Source organism: Muntiacus reevesi, chromosome 8 (genome assembly GCF_963930625.1).
Source record: "Muntiacus reevesi chromosome 8, mMunRee1.1, whole genome shotgun sequence".
Taxonomy (NCBI): domain Eukaryota; kingdom Metazoa; phylum Chordata; class Mammalia; order Artiodactyla; family Cervidae; genus Muntiacus; species Muntiacus reevesi.
The window spans coordinates 21,432,857-21,450,086 of NC_089256.1; the positions used below are offsets into that span (position 1 = coordinate 21,432,857).

General features: G+C 46.5%; 1 protein-coding gene across 3 annotated transcripts in view; it reads left to right on the forward strand.

The window, feature by feature from the left end:
* The first annotated feature begins 3,858 nt into the window (after positions 1-3,858).
* The window catches only part of MX1 (MX dynamin like GTPase 1), a 52,042-nt gene continuing 38,670 nt past the window's right edge, over positions 3,859-17,230 (forward strand). For 2 of the 3 annotated variants that reach the window (XM_065943258.1, XM_065943259.1), the window contains exons 1-3: positions 3,859-4,067; positions 12,122-12,199; positions 12,877-12,973. In XM_065943258.1, the coding sequence (XP_065799330.1) occupies positions 3,874-4,067; positions 12,122-12,199; positions 12,877-12,973 (369 nt within the window). In that variant the 5' untranslated portion in view covers positions 3,859-3,873. Of the gene's footprint in view, positions 4,068-9,493; positions 9,563-12,121; positions 12,200-12,876; positions 12,974-17,230 lie in introns of those variants that run through there. The other variant, XM_065943261.1, reaches the window with a different exon arrangement.

Consider the following 17,230-nt stretch of genomic DNA (forward strand, 5'->3'; position numbering starts at 1 on the left):
CTGCATTGCACGCAGATTCTTTGCTGCAGAGCCACCTGGCAAGTTGATCTATAGCTATAAGCATACATAATGGCCTGCCTTGGGGACCGTGCCCCTCTACCTGAATGTTAAACCAAACTGCCTTTGTTCAGCTCACAAGGAGATACCCAGACTTGCCCAACTCTGAATGACTGCAGGAAAGAAGAAATTAACACAACTCCTCCCCAAGACTGTGAAACCAGGAGATGTTTTGCAAGACTTAAGGCCTTTTTATTTCACTTCACCTTCTCCCCTTCTCTGTCCTATAAAAGAAATTAGCATCCAGACCCCCATAAGATGGTACTCTATAACTTTAGTTCACCATCTTGGATGGCTCACCCTTTGATAAAGTCACTGTTCTTTGTGATAGATTACGGTGAACGGTGCCAAGCCCGTGGTCTCTAAAGGAGAAAATTTCATTCTGGGACCAAAGACACAGTCTCAGTCACTCAGAGCTTCGTGCGGCATATATTTTATTAAAGTGAAATGATAGAGAAAGCTTTTGACATAGACATCAGGAAGAGGTAGAAAGAGTACCCCTCTTTTTGAGGTTAAGCGGAGCTTTATACATTTTTCAGCTGGCTACTAAGAATAGATAAAAAAATACTTCAAGGTTGCAAAACTTTTGCTAGACCTCTTTCCCACAACATATATCTTAGATAACATCAACATAAGATTAGCCAAGGAGAATGGGCTCCTGGGCACTGTGTCTTCAAGTGAGAAAGCAGTGATATGGGAAAACAGACTCCAAGGCAAGATTTGTTACAATTATAATCATTAATGTAGAGCCTAAGAAAAGCATTTTCCAGGAGTAAGATATATTGTGATATATCATTAACTCTGGCCTTAAAGAAAAAAACCAGTTTTCAGACAAGATGTGTTGTTGCAATGCAAAGCTTTAAGAAAAGTATTTCCTTGAGCAAGATGCATTGTTGCATAAAGGGCCCATGTGACTAAGGCAAAGCAATGTGAAAAAAAGAGAAAATTTGTCTCTTCCCCCTTAAGGGGCCTTGGACTCTCTATCAACCTGCCTACGCTTTAACCTTCTCATTTGCCTCAACACCTCATCTCCCAAATTATTGGTCTCTCCTGTAGTGAGCGCAGCAAGCTTGGACTTATTTGCTATAAGACAAAAGACTATCCACAAGAAGGTACCTACAGGTGGGATAAACAAATTTGAATTGTCCATCTTGTTTCTAATCCTTGAGGTCCTAAAATGCCCCCTTTGTCATGCATAGTGACATGGTATAACGGTTATCTATTTCTACATAACAAATTACTCCAAATTTTAGCCCTGAAATTTCCTCACCATTTCTTGGCTCAGGAATTCACATGAGCCTCAGACTGGTGCCTCTGGCCCAGGGTCTTTCCTGAAGTTTCAGTCCAGCCATGGACCAGTCAGCCGCACTTGAGGTAGGAGATAGATGGGTTTCAGGACAGACATTTGAAGATGAAGTTCCAATACTCTGACCATCCATTGCGAAGACCCTGATGCTAGGAAAGCTTGAAGGTAGGAGAAGAAGGGGATGATGAGGATGAGATGGTTGGATGGCATCACCAAGTCAATGGACATGAGTTTGGGCAAACTCTGGGAGATGGTGAAGGACAGGGAAGCCTAGTGTGCTTCAGTCCACAGGGTCGCAAAGAGTCAGACATGACTTAGCAACTAAACAAGAGGTTAGATGTTTACAGACAGAAATAACTTCCAGATAGAAATAATAACAGGGTAAATAGCTGACTTTGCCTCTAGATAGATAATTAAGAGGAACAGTAATGGCATTGGCAAGAGCCCTGTCCAGATAAGAGATAAAGAAGACATATTTCTCATCCTCGGGGTCAAGGAGACCTTCTCGATTGCATATGCACAGGAAGGCTCCTTGGCGGTCAAAAAACAGAGGGAGTTGGCACCCTCCCTACGGGTAGTGATGTCAACCTTCCTGGGGGCCTCTTAGCTGGAATCCAACTTGGCTAAGAGATGTGTGCATACATGGGAGGATCCCGAGATATACCAAATGCAGCCTCAGAACCAGGGAAAGCAAGATGATTGACCAGAGGAAACCTGGAAGAAATGCCCCACGTAAGTAATTCAAACTACCATAAGGGCGTGACTGTGAGCCCACCCGTGTGTGTCTATTCACACCTACTCTTTTTTCTCCTAATAAACACTTACTTGTGGAAAATTATTTCTACAAAGCCAATGGGCCAGGTGCCTTATCACCAGCCACTGGCCCTGGTGGTCTAATGGCTAGGATTCAGTGCTCTCACTGCTGGGGCCTGACTTCAATCTCTGGCTAGGGAAACCAAACCTTGCTACAAGCTGCTGCAGGCCAAGGCCACCCCAGATCAAGTCCATTTCTCTAAGCTCCATTTCCTATTTCATTTATTTTTGCAATCTTCCAGATCATGTCTGTAGACAAATTAGCCCAGTGCCTGACGTGGTCACTCCACAGATGCTCCAGAGATGGCAATTTTAACACAGAAATGCAACTTTATTCCATAAAGCATGGAACTCAGTTATAGGCAGAGGAGGAACTGAGTTGGAATTTGCAGGAAATTGGTGCAAAGAACAGCCTGGACAGACCAATTCCCATTCCCATGGGGAGAGTTCTCCGGAAGGCAGGTAACATGCACTGTTTCCTCCTCCATTGGAATATCAAACCTTCACCAAGTGATCACGACGAATGCCAGCTGGACAGCTGGCCCTTATCCAGGAAAAAATGATTCTGGAATGACCACCAACCATCCCCAGTGACTCCACATTGGGCCACATGAGAGCTTCCCCAGTAGCTCAACAGTAAAGAATCTGTCTGCAATACAGGAGATCTGACAGGAGATGCGAGTTTGATCCCTGGGAGTTCAGAGTTTGAACCCTGGGAGTTCCATTCCTGGGTCAGGAAGATCACCTGGAGGAAGAAATGACAACCCTCTCCAGTATTTTTGCCTGGGAAATCCCATGGACAAAGATGTCTGGTGGGCTAAAGTCTCCGCGGTTGCAGAGTCCAACTGGGCGACTAACACCACCACCAGGCCTCGTCCCAGGGCCACCAGCTCAGCTCCACCAGAGTGACAGACCCTGCGTTTCTAATAAGCTCCAAGGTGAAGCCAATACTGCTGGCTGGGGGGACCCTCCTTTGAGAAGCACGGATATATGTCACCCGCCCAGAAGATATAAAGCGGCAGTGACACCAGACACTCAGTCTTCAGGGGGGACTGACAGGGCCGTGAACAGCGTCAGAGAGGGGAGCATGACCCTGGTGGGTCGGTTCCCAGGCCCCCCGGAGCCCCGCGCAACCCCGCGCTCCGGAAGAACTGCGTCCGGGCTGGATGCAAGGTCCCAGCAGCAACGCGGCCACAACGCGCAGCGCGCAAGACAGCCAGGCTGCGAAATCATCCGGCGGGGCGGGGGGCGGACCCTAACCCCACCCCTCCCCCTCCGGCGCGTCCTTCTGTCTCCTGAGGCTCCGCCCCCCGCCCCCGCCCCCCGCGCACCGCCCCCTCCTCTCCGGATCCCTGGACTCTAGGGAGGCGCCAGTAGGAGTTCCTTTCTCTGATCCGAGAAGAAGAAACCGAGAAGAAGAAACCGAAACCCAAGTTGAATAGATTGGGAAACCGGAGACCAGAAACTGAGAGGCTTAGGGGGAACTCTCCGGGGGTCATATAAAGACCACTCTGCAGGAACAGCCAATCCTCCGACTCTTAACTCACTCATTCTTTAATTCTAGAAACATTTATTGAAATGCTATGTGTCAGGAACTGTGCTGGATCACAAGGATAGCAACAAACATCACCGACTTGTCCACCAGGTTGATGGCCTGGTAGCAGAAAGGGCGTTCAAAAAAAGACCAAGACGGTGTGATGAAGCCATGGTCCCGGGAAGCCGGGAGCTGGGGCGTGCGGCTCCCAGAAAGCAAGTTAAGTCCATTAGGCCAGGAGAAGGACGGAGGCTGGCTGACTTCTGGGGAGAAGCCCAGGTGGAAGATGAGAGCCCTGAATTGGAAGTTCTTGTGCAGTGAGGAGGCATTACATTCGGGCAGTGGAGGTGGAGCGAGGTGAGACTGGGCATGCCAAGCTGAGCAGGTTGGAATGCCTCTACCGGCTCCCACCCTTGCAGTGGGGTGCGGGGTTCCAATCGTTTCCCACAGGTATCTGAGCTACGGGTAGGGAGTGATGCATAGAAGACTGCCCAGCCTGGTTTCCCATCAACACCAGTGCACCTCTCCTCTGCAAAGCCAGGCCAGCAGGTGATGAGAGAGCAGGACAAGAGCCAAAGAGACCTACAGAGCCCTGAGCACCCAAGACTGCATAGGCAGGAGGGGTTCTGGGGTCAGTGTGATTTTTTTTAGCCTCATATTGATATGCTTTCCTGGAAAAGACCCCGATGTTGGGAAAGATTGAGGGCAGGAGGAGAAGGGGGAGACAGAGGATGAGATGGTTGGATGGCATCATCGACTCAATGGACATGAGTTTGAGCAAACCCTGGGAGATGGTGAAGGAGAGGGAAGCCTGGCATGCTGCAGTCCATGGGTTGCAAAGAATAGGGCACGACTGAGCGATTGAACAGCAACAAATGCTTTCCTGTGGATGCTGTGTTTCCGCCAGACACTTTAATGAAGTTAGGAAACAGTAAGAAGAGGGTAGGGGGCTTCCCAGATCCCACGAGTAAAGAACCCACCTGCCAATGCAGGAAACATGGGTTCAATCCCCATAAGAGACATGGGTTCAATCCCTGGGTGGGGAAGAGCCCCTGGAGGAGGACATGGCAACCCACTCTAGTATTCTTGCCTGGAAAATCCCCATGGACAGAGGAGCCTGGCGGGCTACAGTCTATGAGGCCACAAAGAGTGGGATCCGACTGAGTGACTAAGCACACACGTGATTACTAAGTACCCACTGTTGGTAGGTGGTTAGGCACTGGAGCATCCAAGCTTGATAGACCTTTATCAAGATGACAGCCTCATTGAGGAGGTGGCCATATTCCCACTATTCAGAACATCCATCTGAAATGCAAAGCATCTTTGCCTGAGCTAATTAAGCCCACAGAAGGGGAGGCTGGAAGAGGTGGGACCCAGGCTTAGCTGCAGAGACAAGAAGCACACAGCTGGGACTTGGCCGGAAAGGAGAATCTGGGAGCCCAGGAAGTCAGGTCAGCAGAAGTGTGATCAGGGGTGGTGAGTGGGGTGCTGAACCTGGAGGGCAACTCTCAAGGGCTAAGAGTTTGACACTTACATGGTAGAATATAGAGTCATCAGTGTCTCTCTAGTAGGGGAAGAATAGTCCACGATTCAGGTAAAAGGCTGTGAACTTCCTAAGAACAAGAGCGGCATCTTGTCAGCTTTAACCTGGAGAGAAGATGCTAGGGAACCCAGGCTCAAGAATAAAAGCTTGATTGCAGTCTAAGCTCCCCTACTTCCTAGTCAAGGGGCCCAAGAGTAACCTAACTTGTTGGCCTCAGTCTCTGCATATGTAACATGAGTGTGATGATCTTACTCCCTTCACAGGGTGGTTGTGAAGGTGAGTTACTTTCTCAGGGTGGCACCCACACACTATGGCCTAGAGCATATAAGCTATTATTATTGTCTTATTATTGAATTACATCCTAAACAAGCCCCTGAGTTCTTTAGGGAACTACTTTCTAAGGTGCATATGGAAGCAGCAGGTACCAAAATCCCAGGCCAGGAGGCAAGAGGGGGAGGAGAGTGAAGCATCTGGGCACCAATTTTAAGGATGCACTTGACCTACTGAGAGTGAGATTCTTTAAACCCTGAACTCCAGGCACCTCACTCACCTGTTCCTAGTTCTGGCCCGGTCAGTGACTTGTGTCCTGGCCAGTTTTCACTTTTGCCAGTGGCTCTTCTTCCTGAGTTCATTTCTGTACAGGAATCAAGGAGAGAGCCTTTTGTGGTTTGAAGAAGTAAGATCATGCCTCAGATTTAAGTCTTCACTCTTCTTTGTGTCAGCTGAAAAAAATACATGCAACCTAAAAGTTGGGAGATATGCATTATTCAGCAGAAACTTATAGGACTGCAAGCCCAGGAGACAGCATCTCAAGGGACCCTGAGAAAACTGCTCCGAGAAGAAGGGGGCTGGGGAGAAGCCAGGTTATACAGATGTTTTGCAACAAAGAGCAGGTAGTTTGGATGCCAATTTTTTTTTTTTTTTATATAAATTACAGAAAACCATACATCCCAAGTTAAAGAATTTAGTGGCTTTTCTTTGTATGCGCCTAGTCCAAGCTATGGTTTTTCCAGTAGTCATGTATGGATATGAGAGCTGGACCACAAAGAAAGCTGAGTGCCAAAGAAATGACGCTTTTGAGCTGTGATGTTGGAGAAGACTCTTGAGAGTCCCTTGGACTGCAAGGTGATCCAAATAGTCTATCTTAAAGGAAATCAGTTCTGAATATTCATTGGAAGGCCTGATGCTGAAGCTGAAACTCCAATACTTTGGCCCCCTGATGCAAAGAATGGACTCATTGGAAAAGACCCTGATGCTGGGAAAGATGGAAGGCAGGAGGAGAAGGGGACTACAGAGGATGAGATGGTTGGATGGCATCACCGACTCAATCGCGATGAGTTTGAGTAAACTCTGAGAGTTGGTGATGGACAGGGAGGCCTGGTGTGCTGCAGTCCATGGGGTCACAAAGAGTTGGACACGACTGAGCGACTGAACTGAACTGAACTTGAACATTCTTTGGCATTGCCTTTCTTTGGGATTGGAATGAAAACTGGCCTTTTTTAGTCCTGTGGGCACTGCTGAGTTTTCCAAATTTGCTGACATATTGAGTGTATCATTTTAACAGCATCATCTTTTCAATCTGAAATAGCTCAGCTGGAATTCCATCATCTCTACTAGCTTTGTTTGTAGTGGTGCTTCTTAAGGCCCACTTGACTTCACACTCCAAGATGTCTGGCTCTAGGTGAGTGATGACACCATAGTGGTTTTCCAGGTCATTAAGATCTGTTTTGTACAGTTCTTCTGTATATTCTTGCCACCTCTTCTTAATATCTTCTGCTTCTGTTAGGTCAATACCATTTCTGTCCTTTATTGAGCCCATCTTTGCATGAAATACTCCCTTGGTATCTCTAATTTTTTCTAGAAGAGATCTCTAGTCTTTCCCATTCTATTGTTTTCCTCTATTTTTTGCATTGATCACCGAGGAAGGCTTTCTTATCTCTCCTTGCTATTCTTTGGAACTCTGCATTCAGATGGGTTTATCTTTCCTTTTCTCCTTCGCCTTTCACGTCTTTTCTTTTCTCAGCTATGTGTAAGACCTCCTCAGACAATCACTTTGCCTTTTTGCATTTCTTTTTCGTGGGGATGGTCTTGATCACTGCCTCTTGTACAACGGTACAAACCTCTATCCATAGTTCTTCAGGCACTGTGTCTATCAGATCTAATCCTTTGAGTCTACTTGTCACTTCCACTGAATAATTATAAGGGGTTTGATTTAGGTCATACCTGAATAGCCTAGTGGTTTTCCCTACTTTCTTCAATTTAAGTCTGAATTTGGCAGTAAGGAGTTCATGATCTGTCAGCTCCTGATCTTGTTTTTGCTGACTCTATAGAGCTTCTCCATCTTTGGCTGCAAAAAATATGATCAATCTGATTTTAGTATTGACCATCTGGTGATGTCCATGTGTAGCATCCTCTCTTGTGTTTTTGGAAGAGAGTGCCATGATGGCTGCTAGATGGCAAGTATTCTCCTTCCTGAGTGCCTTTAGGGCTCATCAGTTCACCGTAAGCTGTGGCTACAATGGCTGGTGACTGTGACATCCTTGTTTACTGATATGGCAGGAAATATCCCATTTCTCATTTGTAACTAGGAAGTAACTGAGGCCTGGATGGGTAAGCAGCCATGCAAGGGCTCCTTGATAATTGTTGGGGAAGCCCATGTTCTCCCATTAGACCCCAGGAAAGGGCCCCATAGAACATGCCAGACTTCAGGCCAGGGAGCTGCTCTGTGTGGCCCCCTCCCCTTCTTTTGGGTGCCAGCACATCGAAATCGGTTCCACCCAAGTTTTCCCCATGTGGCTGAAGAACGTCATTTGCCATATCAGTAGACAAAAGATATTGCAGCAATCACGCCAGCAGCCACTGCATTTTTCGACCTGTGACTGTACATGCTTGAGGGATTCAGGATGAGGGAAAGCGGGATGCTGGCCCTAGACAGCTAAGGTGCACATCAAGGGAATAATTTCAAGGAGCCCAGACTCTTGCATCTTCCCATACATAGAAAAGTGCTGGATTTATGAACTTGAGATGTTTGTTTTTTCTTTAATTAACAGTAACTTTGTTAATATTTTCACTACCTGGATTTTGTTGCAAAAACTCCTATATATTCTGGCTCCTCTCTGACCTGTTTGGAGCCGTCCCTAAGAGCAATCTGAGAGGCTGTCTTCCAGGGTAAGTCCTCAGCAAGTCCACCAAGTAAAATATAATTCTCAATTTTTTTAGGTCTGAAGTTTTTTTCTAAAGTCTACATCTGACCCCAGCACTTGGAAAAGGAGCAGTTCTGGGTCTTTGTGTAGGGGGCAGGAGACCCTCGCTAACCACAGGAGTCATTATGGGGAAGACACTTGTTTAGCTGAGCCAAGGAGAATGGAGGTGGGGTGCCAGCCCTTTCCAAAATGAAATTTTACTCCTCACTCCCAGAACCCTCTGGGAGGGCTCATCTTTGGGTCTATTTGACCTTTGTCCCCCACTTTCTACTCATTTCCATCCTGAAGAAATCAAATGAGCTAAACTTCAGGGAGGGTTGGGGACTTCCCTGGTGGTCCAGGGAACCCTTTGCTTCCAATTCAGGGGGCACAGATTCGATCCCTGGTCAAGAAACCAAGATCCCACATGACATACAGAGCGGTCAAGAGATTTAAAGGGGGGGGGGGGGGGGGGCGGGACTTGAAGAGGATAAGGAAAATTGAGAAAGGAGCCTGATGTAGGGATGTAGGTCTGGGTGAGGAGGGGACTAAGGGGGTAGCTCCCTAGCATGCTTTAGAATCCCTACCGGTGCTGGAATGTTCCCAGTGAGCCTACAGCAGGAGTTTGATACCCAGTTATCAATGCCTCTGTTCAAACAACCAAAGGTTAAGGGACCAGCTAGGCTTCAAGCTACCTTCGGCTTTGGATGACTCAGGGCTGCTTGAACAGAGGTTCTCAAACTGCCAGAAACTTCAAAAGGGCCGGATAAAGCTCGGAGTTTCTGATGCAGCAGGTCTGTGTGCGGGCCGAGAATCTGCATTTCCCGCAAGCGCCTCGGGGTGCTGTTGGTGCGGGGCGCACCTCGAGTGCCTCTGGGAGGATACAGCTGAGGGTGCGGGGCGCAGGGACCTCGGGAGGCCCCGGTGAGAAAGTGCGCCGCCCGTTCGGTTTCGGTTTCCTTTCCGATCCGCAGCCCTGAACATTTTCTGAGAGTTTCGTTTTCCCGAGGCTGGGTAGCAGATGCGTGACGGGGAGGCGGGGTCGGCGAGCTAGGGGCGGCGCTCGCGCTGCATAAAGCCGAGGAGGGCGCGCCCTGGGAGCCAGCCGGTCACTGCGCTGGGGACGGGTAAGTGTAGCGCTCCTGGGTCTGGGCATCCTCCGCCGGTAGGGGCATTTGGGCGTTTGGCTGGGAGTCGAGCGCTTTGGGGTGCCGGTATTGCGCAGACTAGTAATAGTAAAACTGAAAATGATTAATAGTGATGGCATCCCAGTATTCTTGCCTTGAGAATCCCGTGGACAGAGGAGTCTGGTGGGCTGCAGTCCATGGGGTCGTAAAGAGTTGGACACGACTGAAGCGACTTAGCACGCAATAGTGACGATGACATGATGATGATAATGCAATGTTCGCTAGGTTCAGATCATACTTGATTCTGCTTTCCCACCGACACGCTGCTGAGGCTCTTGAGTGACGCATCAAAAGCAGCATGACGCCCCCTCCCGTGCTCCAAGCACTGGCGATTTTTCTGCCTAAAGAAATAGGAAGGTGGAGCAGAGCAGGTAAAGAGGGGCTCCGAGGGAGCTAAGAAGTGCAAGTCAAATAAGTCACCGCCGGGAGCGGGGAGGCATCCTTGGAAGCGCAAGGATCCCCGGGGATCTTCCCCAGTCTCGCTGAAAAGAGCGATGTTGAGGCCGAGGGTCTCCGCAAACAGGTTTTGCCTGCGAGAGCTTCTCTATAGAAAGCGGGGCCGGGGCTGGCCGGGAAGATGGGGCATGCACTGAAGTGCCCTGCGCGGAGTACAAGTCGCCCAGGGGATGGAGAGCTGCTTCCGGCAGCTTGTGCAGCGGGATGCGATGGTGTAGGGCCGGCGCAATTAGTTTTCCCGGTGCAGCGAGGTAGGACAGTCCTGGGGGCTGACCGAAAGCCCAGGCATTGCTGAGACCTGCAACCTGCAGAGCAGCCAGGGGTGGCATTCTCAGAATTAATAAGTCAAATTTTAAATCAAGTTTTTGTTGAAAGTAGGGAAGTAGGAGGGGATGTGTTAATTTCTTCTTTACTGTAGTCATTCACAGGCGGCTGGGTCAGGATGCTTCTTGTGAGCTGAAAAAGTATTTTCGTTTTACATCTTGGCTTGGGGGCCATTGTGTTTACTCTAAGCTGTAGGGAACATCCCTTTAATGATTAACTTGTGGCAAAAGCAGTAGTGTTGCAGGAAGGCGGACCCCTTCCAGGGCCCGAAACTGAATTTTTATCTAACACTTGGAAATGGGTTGTCCAAGGAGACACATGTGCTGACAAAGCAAGAGATTTTATTGGGACAGGGCGCCCAGGCAGTGAGCAGGAGGGTAAGGGAACCCAGGAGAACAGCTCTGCCAAGTGGCTCGCAGTCTTGGGTTTTATGGTGATGGGATAGTTTCAGGGTTGTCTTTAAGCCAATCGTTCTGACTCAGGGTCCTTCCTGGCACCTTGGTCAGCCAAGAAGGATGCCAGTGAGAAGGATTCTGGGAGGTGGTCAGACATTCGGTATCTCCTTTTGACTTTTCCCAGACTCTTTCGGTTGGTGGTGGCTTATTAGTTCCCTGTTCTTTACCAAGACCTCCTGTCATAAAACAACTCATGCAAATGGTTACTGTGGTGCCTGGCCAAGGTGGGCGGTTTCAGTCAGTGTTCTTCCCCTAACAATAGACTATAAAGGTAAAAGTAAAAGAAACAGATTTAATATGGTGTCAGATTTGTTATTCCCTGTTACAATCATAAACAATTTAAATGTCAGTGAGTTTTTGGAAGGTGAAACACTTCTATGAGAAAAAGCAAATATAAATTCTTAAAGGATTACCTGGACTGAATTATTTAGGCTGGTCTGTTTGACAAGTGCAGCCAGATGCTGAATGTGACGAGTAAGTAAAACACTGATTTTTATTACTGAGATGGCCTTGCCCCAAAGATCCAAATTGATTTTCAAAGACTGTCTGAGATAGGTACAGATATTTAAGATGTACAGACAAAATTCACAAGACTTGGTTTTCACGGAATGTCACTTTATGAAACAAAGAGAGGGACTTTTTTGTTCTCAAAGCACCCATGGTCGTTGAGTGCTAGCCCTGGGGATCAATGATGCCACATGACTGGGCTGGGTACAGTAAGGTCAGCTGAGGTTGTGGTCTTTAACCCGGGGCCCCAGCTCCAGCCTAGCAGCCCCTGGGCACACGAAATCTTTCCAAAGGCATGGGGGTGGGTGGTGGTTAAGAAATAAATTGCCAGACTGCATAAGTATTCTTTAAAGTTGATCACCTTTCACTATACAATGAACGGAATCCGTCCCTCCCCCGCACTTTTTTTTTTTTTTTTTAAGCAAGCTTGACCTTTCAACTTGCCCTTTCAATGTGGATCCAAAATCCACCTAGGCCTTGGGGGAGGGTCCCTAGCGAAGATACAAGAAGAGCATCAGGAAAAAAAAACAAGTGTTGATCCAGTACACTGACAGCAAGTCCCTCTCTGCTTTATCCTTCAACCTTAGAATTTAAATATTTAAGGTATAAAAAGGACTCAGGGGACTGTAAACTTCCTTCAAAGTACATCCCCTCTGCATCTTCACCATTCTTAGCAATGGGATGTAGGTGATGAGCACTGTTACGTATTGTATTCACCGGGTTTTGGTCTAATTTGTATGTTTTGCCTGATTCCAAGGCGGTGTTGGAGGAGAACTCTGCACTTCTGCCAACCAGTCAGCACTACAGTGTCAAGTAAAAGGAAGGTATATTGGAGGTAAGTGCTTTATACTTTTTATAACATTTATTTCAAGTCCTAGGAGAAATATATTTTCATTTACTTTTATCCAAGATTATTATTACATATTATAAGTTTTAATACTTAGAAGTTTATGGTCCCAGAAAAAATATTATAAATTTTTAACATATAGTCCAGTGGTTAGGACTCAGCACTTTCACTGCTGGGACCTGAGTTCAATCAAGCCCTGGTCAGGGAACTAAGATCATGCAAGCTATGCAACATATATATATATATGTTGGGTATTGGGTATTAAATGATCAAATATTTAGAATCCCTCATCTACATTGGAAAGAGTCTTACAGTAGTTTTATTTTTAAACATAAATTTTAAAATGCATTAGAAATTTCATCCTTTGTTGCTATTTAAATTTATGGTGAAAAAAATTTTTGATGTTCAACCTGTAATCATTTTGGGAAATACAGAGTTTTAAAAAAGCTTTTGGCATCCAGAAGCATGTCTTTGAAGACCCCTGAGCTGGGACAGAGCATTGTCTTCATCTGACATTTGGTTCCTCGGAGTTCTCCTGTCGTTTCTTTCTGAGCTCCCACTCTATCCCTGTGTGTCCCATGGTGGGTTTGGGTCCATGACTGAATGTACCCAGCTCCTGAATTGTGTTAATCCTTATGTGCTTGATTTATGCTGAACTGATAAAGGAAGAAGATGGTTCATTCTGACTTGGATATCAAAGAATCTAATTCACCTGAATCCAGTCTAAATGGAAGTGATGATACAGTGGGGGAACGTGAAACTGTAAGTTGATGCCTGAAAATCACTATCCATGTGGACATGAACTGTGTTCACTTGTGGGCTGCCCATTGATAACAGCGATGCCATTGCTGCCTGGGGATGCTCACTTCCTCATCTCTCCAGGGGCTGGATGTGGATGCAGAGATGTGACTCATTTTGCTTGGACCCTTCTTGCAGCCAAATGCCATTAGTGTATTGCCTTAGCTGATGCTGAAAGTGAAAGTGTTAGTCACTGAGTCATGTCTGTCTGTGACCCCATGGACTGTAACCTGCCAGGCTCCTCTCTCCATGGGATTCTCCAGCCAAGAATACTGGAGTGGGTAGCTATTCCTTTCTCTAGGGGATCTTCCCAACCAAGGAGTCAAACCAGGGTCTCCTGTATTGCAGGAGGATTCTTTACCATCTCAGCCACCTGGTTGGGGTGCAATCTTGGTCTGGAAAATCCAGGCAAGAGGCTGATGGGCTGGTGTAAGAATTGGGCCCAGGTACTGGGCCCAAGGAACCCTGTGAGATCACGTGCCCACATCATGATTCAGTCTCGAGCTCAAACCTCCTAAGTGTCATTGTGATATCCCTGATGTTGGTCCTTTAATGGACCGGAACCTGGTGGTCTGGAGTTGACGATAAGAAAGTAAGAGAGAGAAAGAGGCTGATAACTTGTTGGTCCTTTAATGGACCGAAACCTGGTGGTCCGGAGTCAATGATAAGAAAGTAAGAGAGAGATAGAGGCTGATATCCTCTGGTTTACGTGGAAAGCCAATAGAGTCCTATTCTTAGGGCTCGCGCTGCTGCACGTAGGCACCAGGCGCCCTCTCCAGTGGGTGAAGGCAGTGCGCCTTCTCGAGAGGGTCTTAGAAGCCCGGGCAAGAAAGTGAGCTCAGCGGGCCTCCGCGCTCCAAGGAATTAGCCAGAAATAGAGAGATAGAGAGAGAGAGAAAGGAAGAAAGAAAGACACGGGGACCAAAGCTCTGATGGAGCAAAGGTGTTTTAATCAACATGATGTGGGCATATATACTGTCTTACAAGGTGGTTATTCTCAGCAAAGACAAAGATTAAAATTCCAGACTTATAAAACATAAGATGATCCCTACCAAAGAGAGAGTTGCAAATGATCAACTTTTCATAAGAAGGAAGAGGGTACTTATCACTGTAATGAGAAATGCCTGGATTCCTCAGCCCTGAGAAAGGCAAAGGCGTGCCTCTCCTCTTAACTCCTGAATATTCAGGAATCAATAAGGGCCAGAGGGTTCTGTCTGGACAGATCCAAAACAGCACACAGGAAGCCTTTTGTTAAATGCTTTCTGACAATTCCCCCTATTTTATTATATTTGTAAAAAAAAAAAAAGGTCCTGACCAAATGAGTTTGGTATTAACCAACCTTATAGAAAGGCGATGAACAACAAATAAGATTATCAAGACAATTACCAAAGTTATAGTTTTAGACACGATGCTGTGGGTAATACTTTGAAATCATCCTTGTGGGTCTAGCCCAGATAATTTGTTTAGCTAAAGTTTCCAAATTAGTGGAAGAGGGCAGACGTTTAGAAAAAGTTTTAAAGATTTCTTTTTTGCAGTAATTGTACATTCAGAGAGGCATTATCAAGTAAATGAAATTTGGTTTGTTCCCAGCTGTAGGTACTATGATTGAAATGAACAGGAGTAACACAAAATTGGTAGTTAATACAATTTACAGATTAAATTGTAAGTGGGGTCCAGGCCTGTATGAAATATGACTATAGCAAAAGAAATAGTTACTATGACCACGACTGGTCCCTGTGAAATATCCGGTCTGAGTTCCAAGTTCTCTGGTGTTGGTGTTGCAGGAAGGGGGACCCCTTCCAGGGCCTGAAACTGGGCTCTTGTCTAACACTCGGAAATGAATTGTCCGAGGAGACACATGTGCTGATAAAGCAAGAGATTTTGTTGGGAAAGGGCACCCGGGTGGAGAGCAGGAGGGTGAGGGAACCCAGGAGAACTGCTCTGTCACGTGACTCACAGTCTCGGTTTTTATGGTGATGGGATTGGCTTCCGGGTGGTCTTTGGCCAATCATTCTAATTCAGAGTCTGTCCTAGTGGTGCACGCACCGCTCAGCCAAGAAGGATGCTAGCGAGAGGGATTCTGGGAAGTGGACGGACAGGCAGGGTCTCCTCTCGACCTTTCCAGAACTCTTCCGGTTGGTGATGGCTTATTAGCTCTGTATTCCTTATCAGGATCTCCCGTCATAAAACAACTCATGCAAATGGTTACTATGGTGCCTGGCCAGGGTGGGCGGTTTCAATCAGTGTGCTTCCCCTAACAATTCCCCCCTGAGAGACTTCATACTCAAGATACTTCTTGGGAACTGGGGCGGAGGTCTCTTTCTTCTGTAACTTCTTCCTGCTGTGCCTGGGCGTAGGCCTGCCTAGCAGAGCAGACGTCTCTCTCTGCCTGATCTAAGTTGGGGTGTTCCACATCTGAAACCAGCTTTCACCCTTGTAATAACAGCAATTTAGTTGGAAACTGTTGGCGCCTCTCAGAGATGAAATAGACAGGGGCCAAACAGGAGACCTAACAGGATGGTCATCACTGGTCCGCAGAAACAGGAGGCAACATTTGGGGTGAAGGCTGCAGGGTTTGTGACTTTTTTTTTTTTTTGTTTGGCTGGTGGTCAAGCAACAGAGCTGTGCTCCAGGAATCTTGTGTTTAGTCTGAAGTCACCATCTTCGACCTGGGTGGGGGCTCCAGTTCCGTAGAAAACTCAAAAGACATTGTTATGCATACTTTTTTGAGTAGGAACCAGGACCCTGTCTCAAGGCTCTACCACCATTTGATTGTTTCTCCTCTGTTTCTGTATTCCCTCCCTTCCCTGATTAGCAATTGTTTCAATCCACCCTTTGGAATTCAGGGAAGGTCAAGGAGGCTGAATGAAGCCTATATCTTACAGATAAGAAATGGAGAACACACAGCAGATCTGTACTCCAGAGTCACCACCCCGCAGAGTCCTGCTCAGTTTTAATTTAGGGAACAGGGCAACTATGACTGTGATAACTTCCTGTCAAAATGGGGCATAGGACTGCCTCAGCTCAGAGAAGAGACACTGAATTGGAAGTATTCCTGAGTTCCAAGTCTTAGATCTGAGCCTTGTATGATTAAAATCTCAATCCCTTGGTTTGCCATTTTGTTGTAACAGACCCAATTAGTAGTAGCTGGAGGAGGGATAACTGGAATTTTAATAGACAAAATAAATCTCTTTCTTGTTAGAAGAATAGGCCTGAAACCCAGTCTGGACCTGGCCCTTCGGGGAGACTTTTAGCCAGGTGGCCAGTTGCCTAGTTTTATAAAAAGTAAGGTAGAAGTTACTAGTTTCCAGCAGACATTGTTTTGAGAATGGTGGCATCTAAGCCTGATAGGACTCAGAAAACTCAAGTGTTTAGCAATACAATGTCTAATCTGAAATTACACCCATAGTTACACTTAGTTATTTCCCAGGATGTCTGAACCATAGCTAAGTACTCTATTTTGACTTTTAATTGTCAAATTTTCCTTAATAGCCAAAGCAGATGTCACCATTAATGACGTCAGTGTTTCTCTAGGTATGAGAAGATGCAAGAATTGGGACTCATAAAATCTCCTGAAAAGATCTAACTATCTGAAGGCCTGTTCTGCCAGTTTTTCTCAGAGCACCGGGTGCCTCATTCCTGATTTTTACCCTGAACTCCTTTCAGGGCCGTTGAAAGTCAGCAGTTGCAGTGGCCATGATTTAATCTCTGTAGATGTAGATGGCAAGTGTCAATCTTCAGTTGGCAGAGCCCCTTTTTGCTCATAAACTTGACCATGATTTTGAGGGGGGCATTTCATGACCATTTTGTCTCATGGTACTTAGACTGTCCATTCTCAGGTTTGGCAAAGCTTTTGTTGACAGGCCACTCAATGTGCTGTTACTGGACTAGACCATAAAACAGTATCCAACATTTTCTGGACCACCTGTCTTACTAGCCTCTTGGTCCAAGAAAACATTCCCTCTTGTTGCTTTTTCCCATATCTAGAGTTACACTGTTATCATCATCGATCTCATAGGAAACTATATATTATTCTATCAGAGGCCTCAGTCACACATTTGGCACTGTAAGAAACAGCAATTTTGTAAAACAGGTGAAATACAAAGAACATAGCCAGCAGTATTAGTAAAGTCACAAGTAAGATTTAAGAGCTTCCATTAGATGTAGCCCAGTATATCCCAGGTCGTCTGACTTAGTCTACTGTGTACAAATCTTTATCTT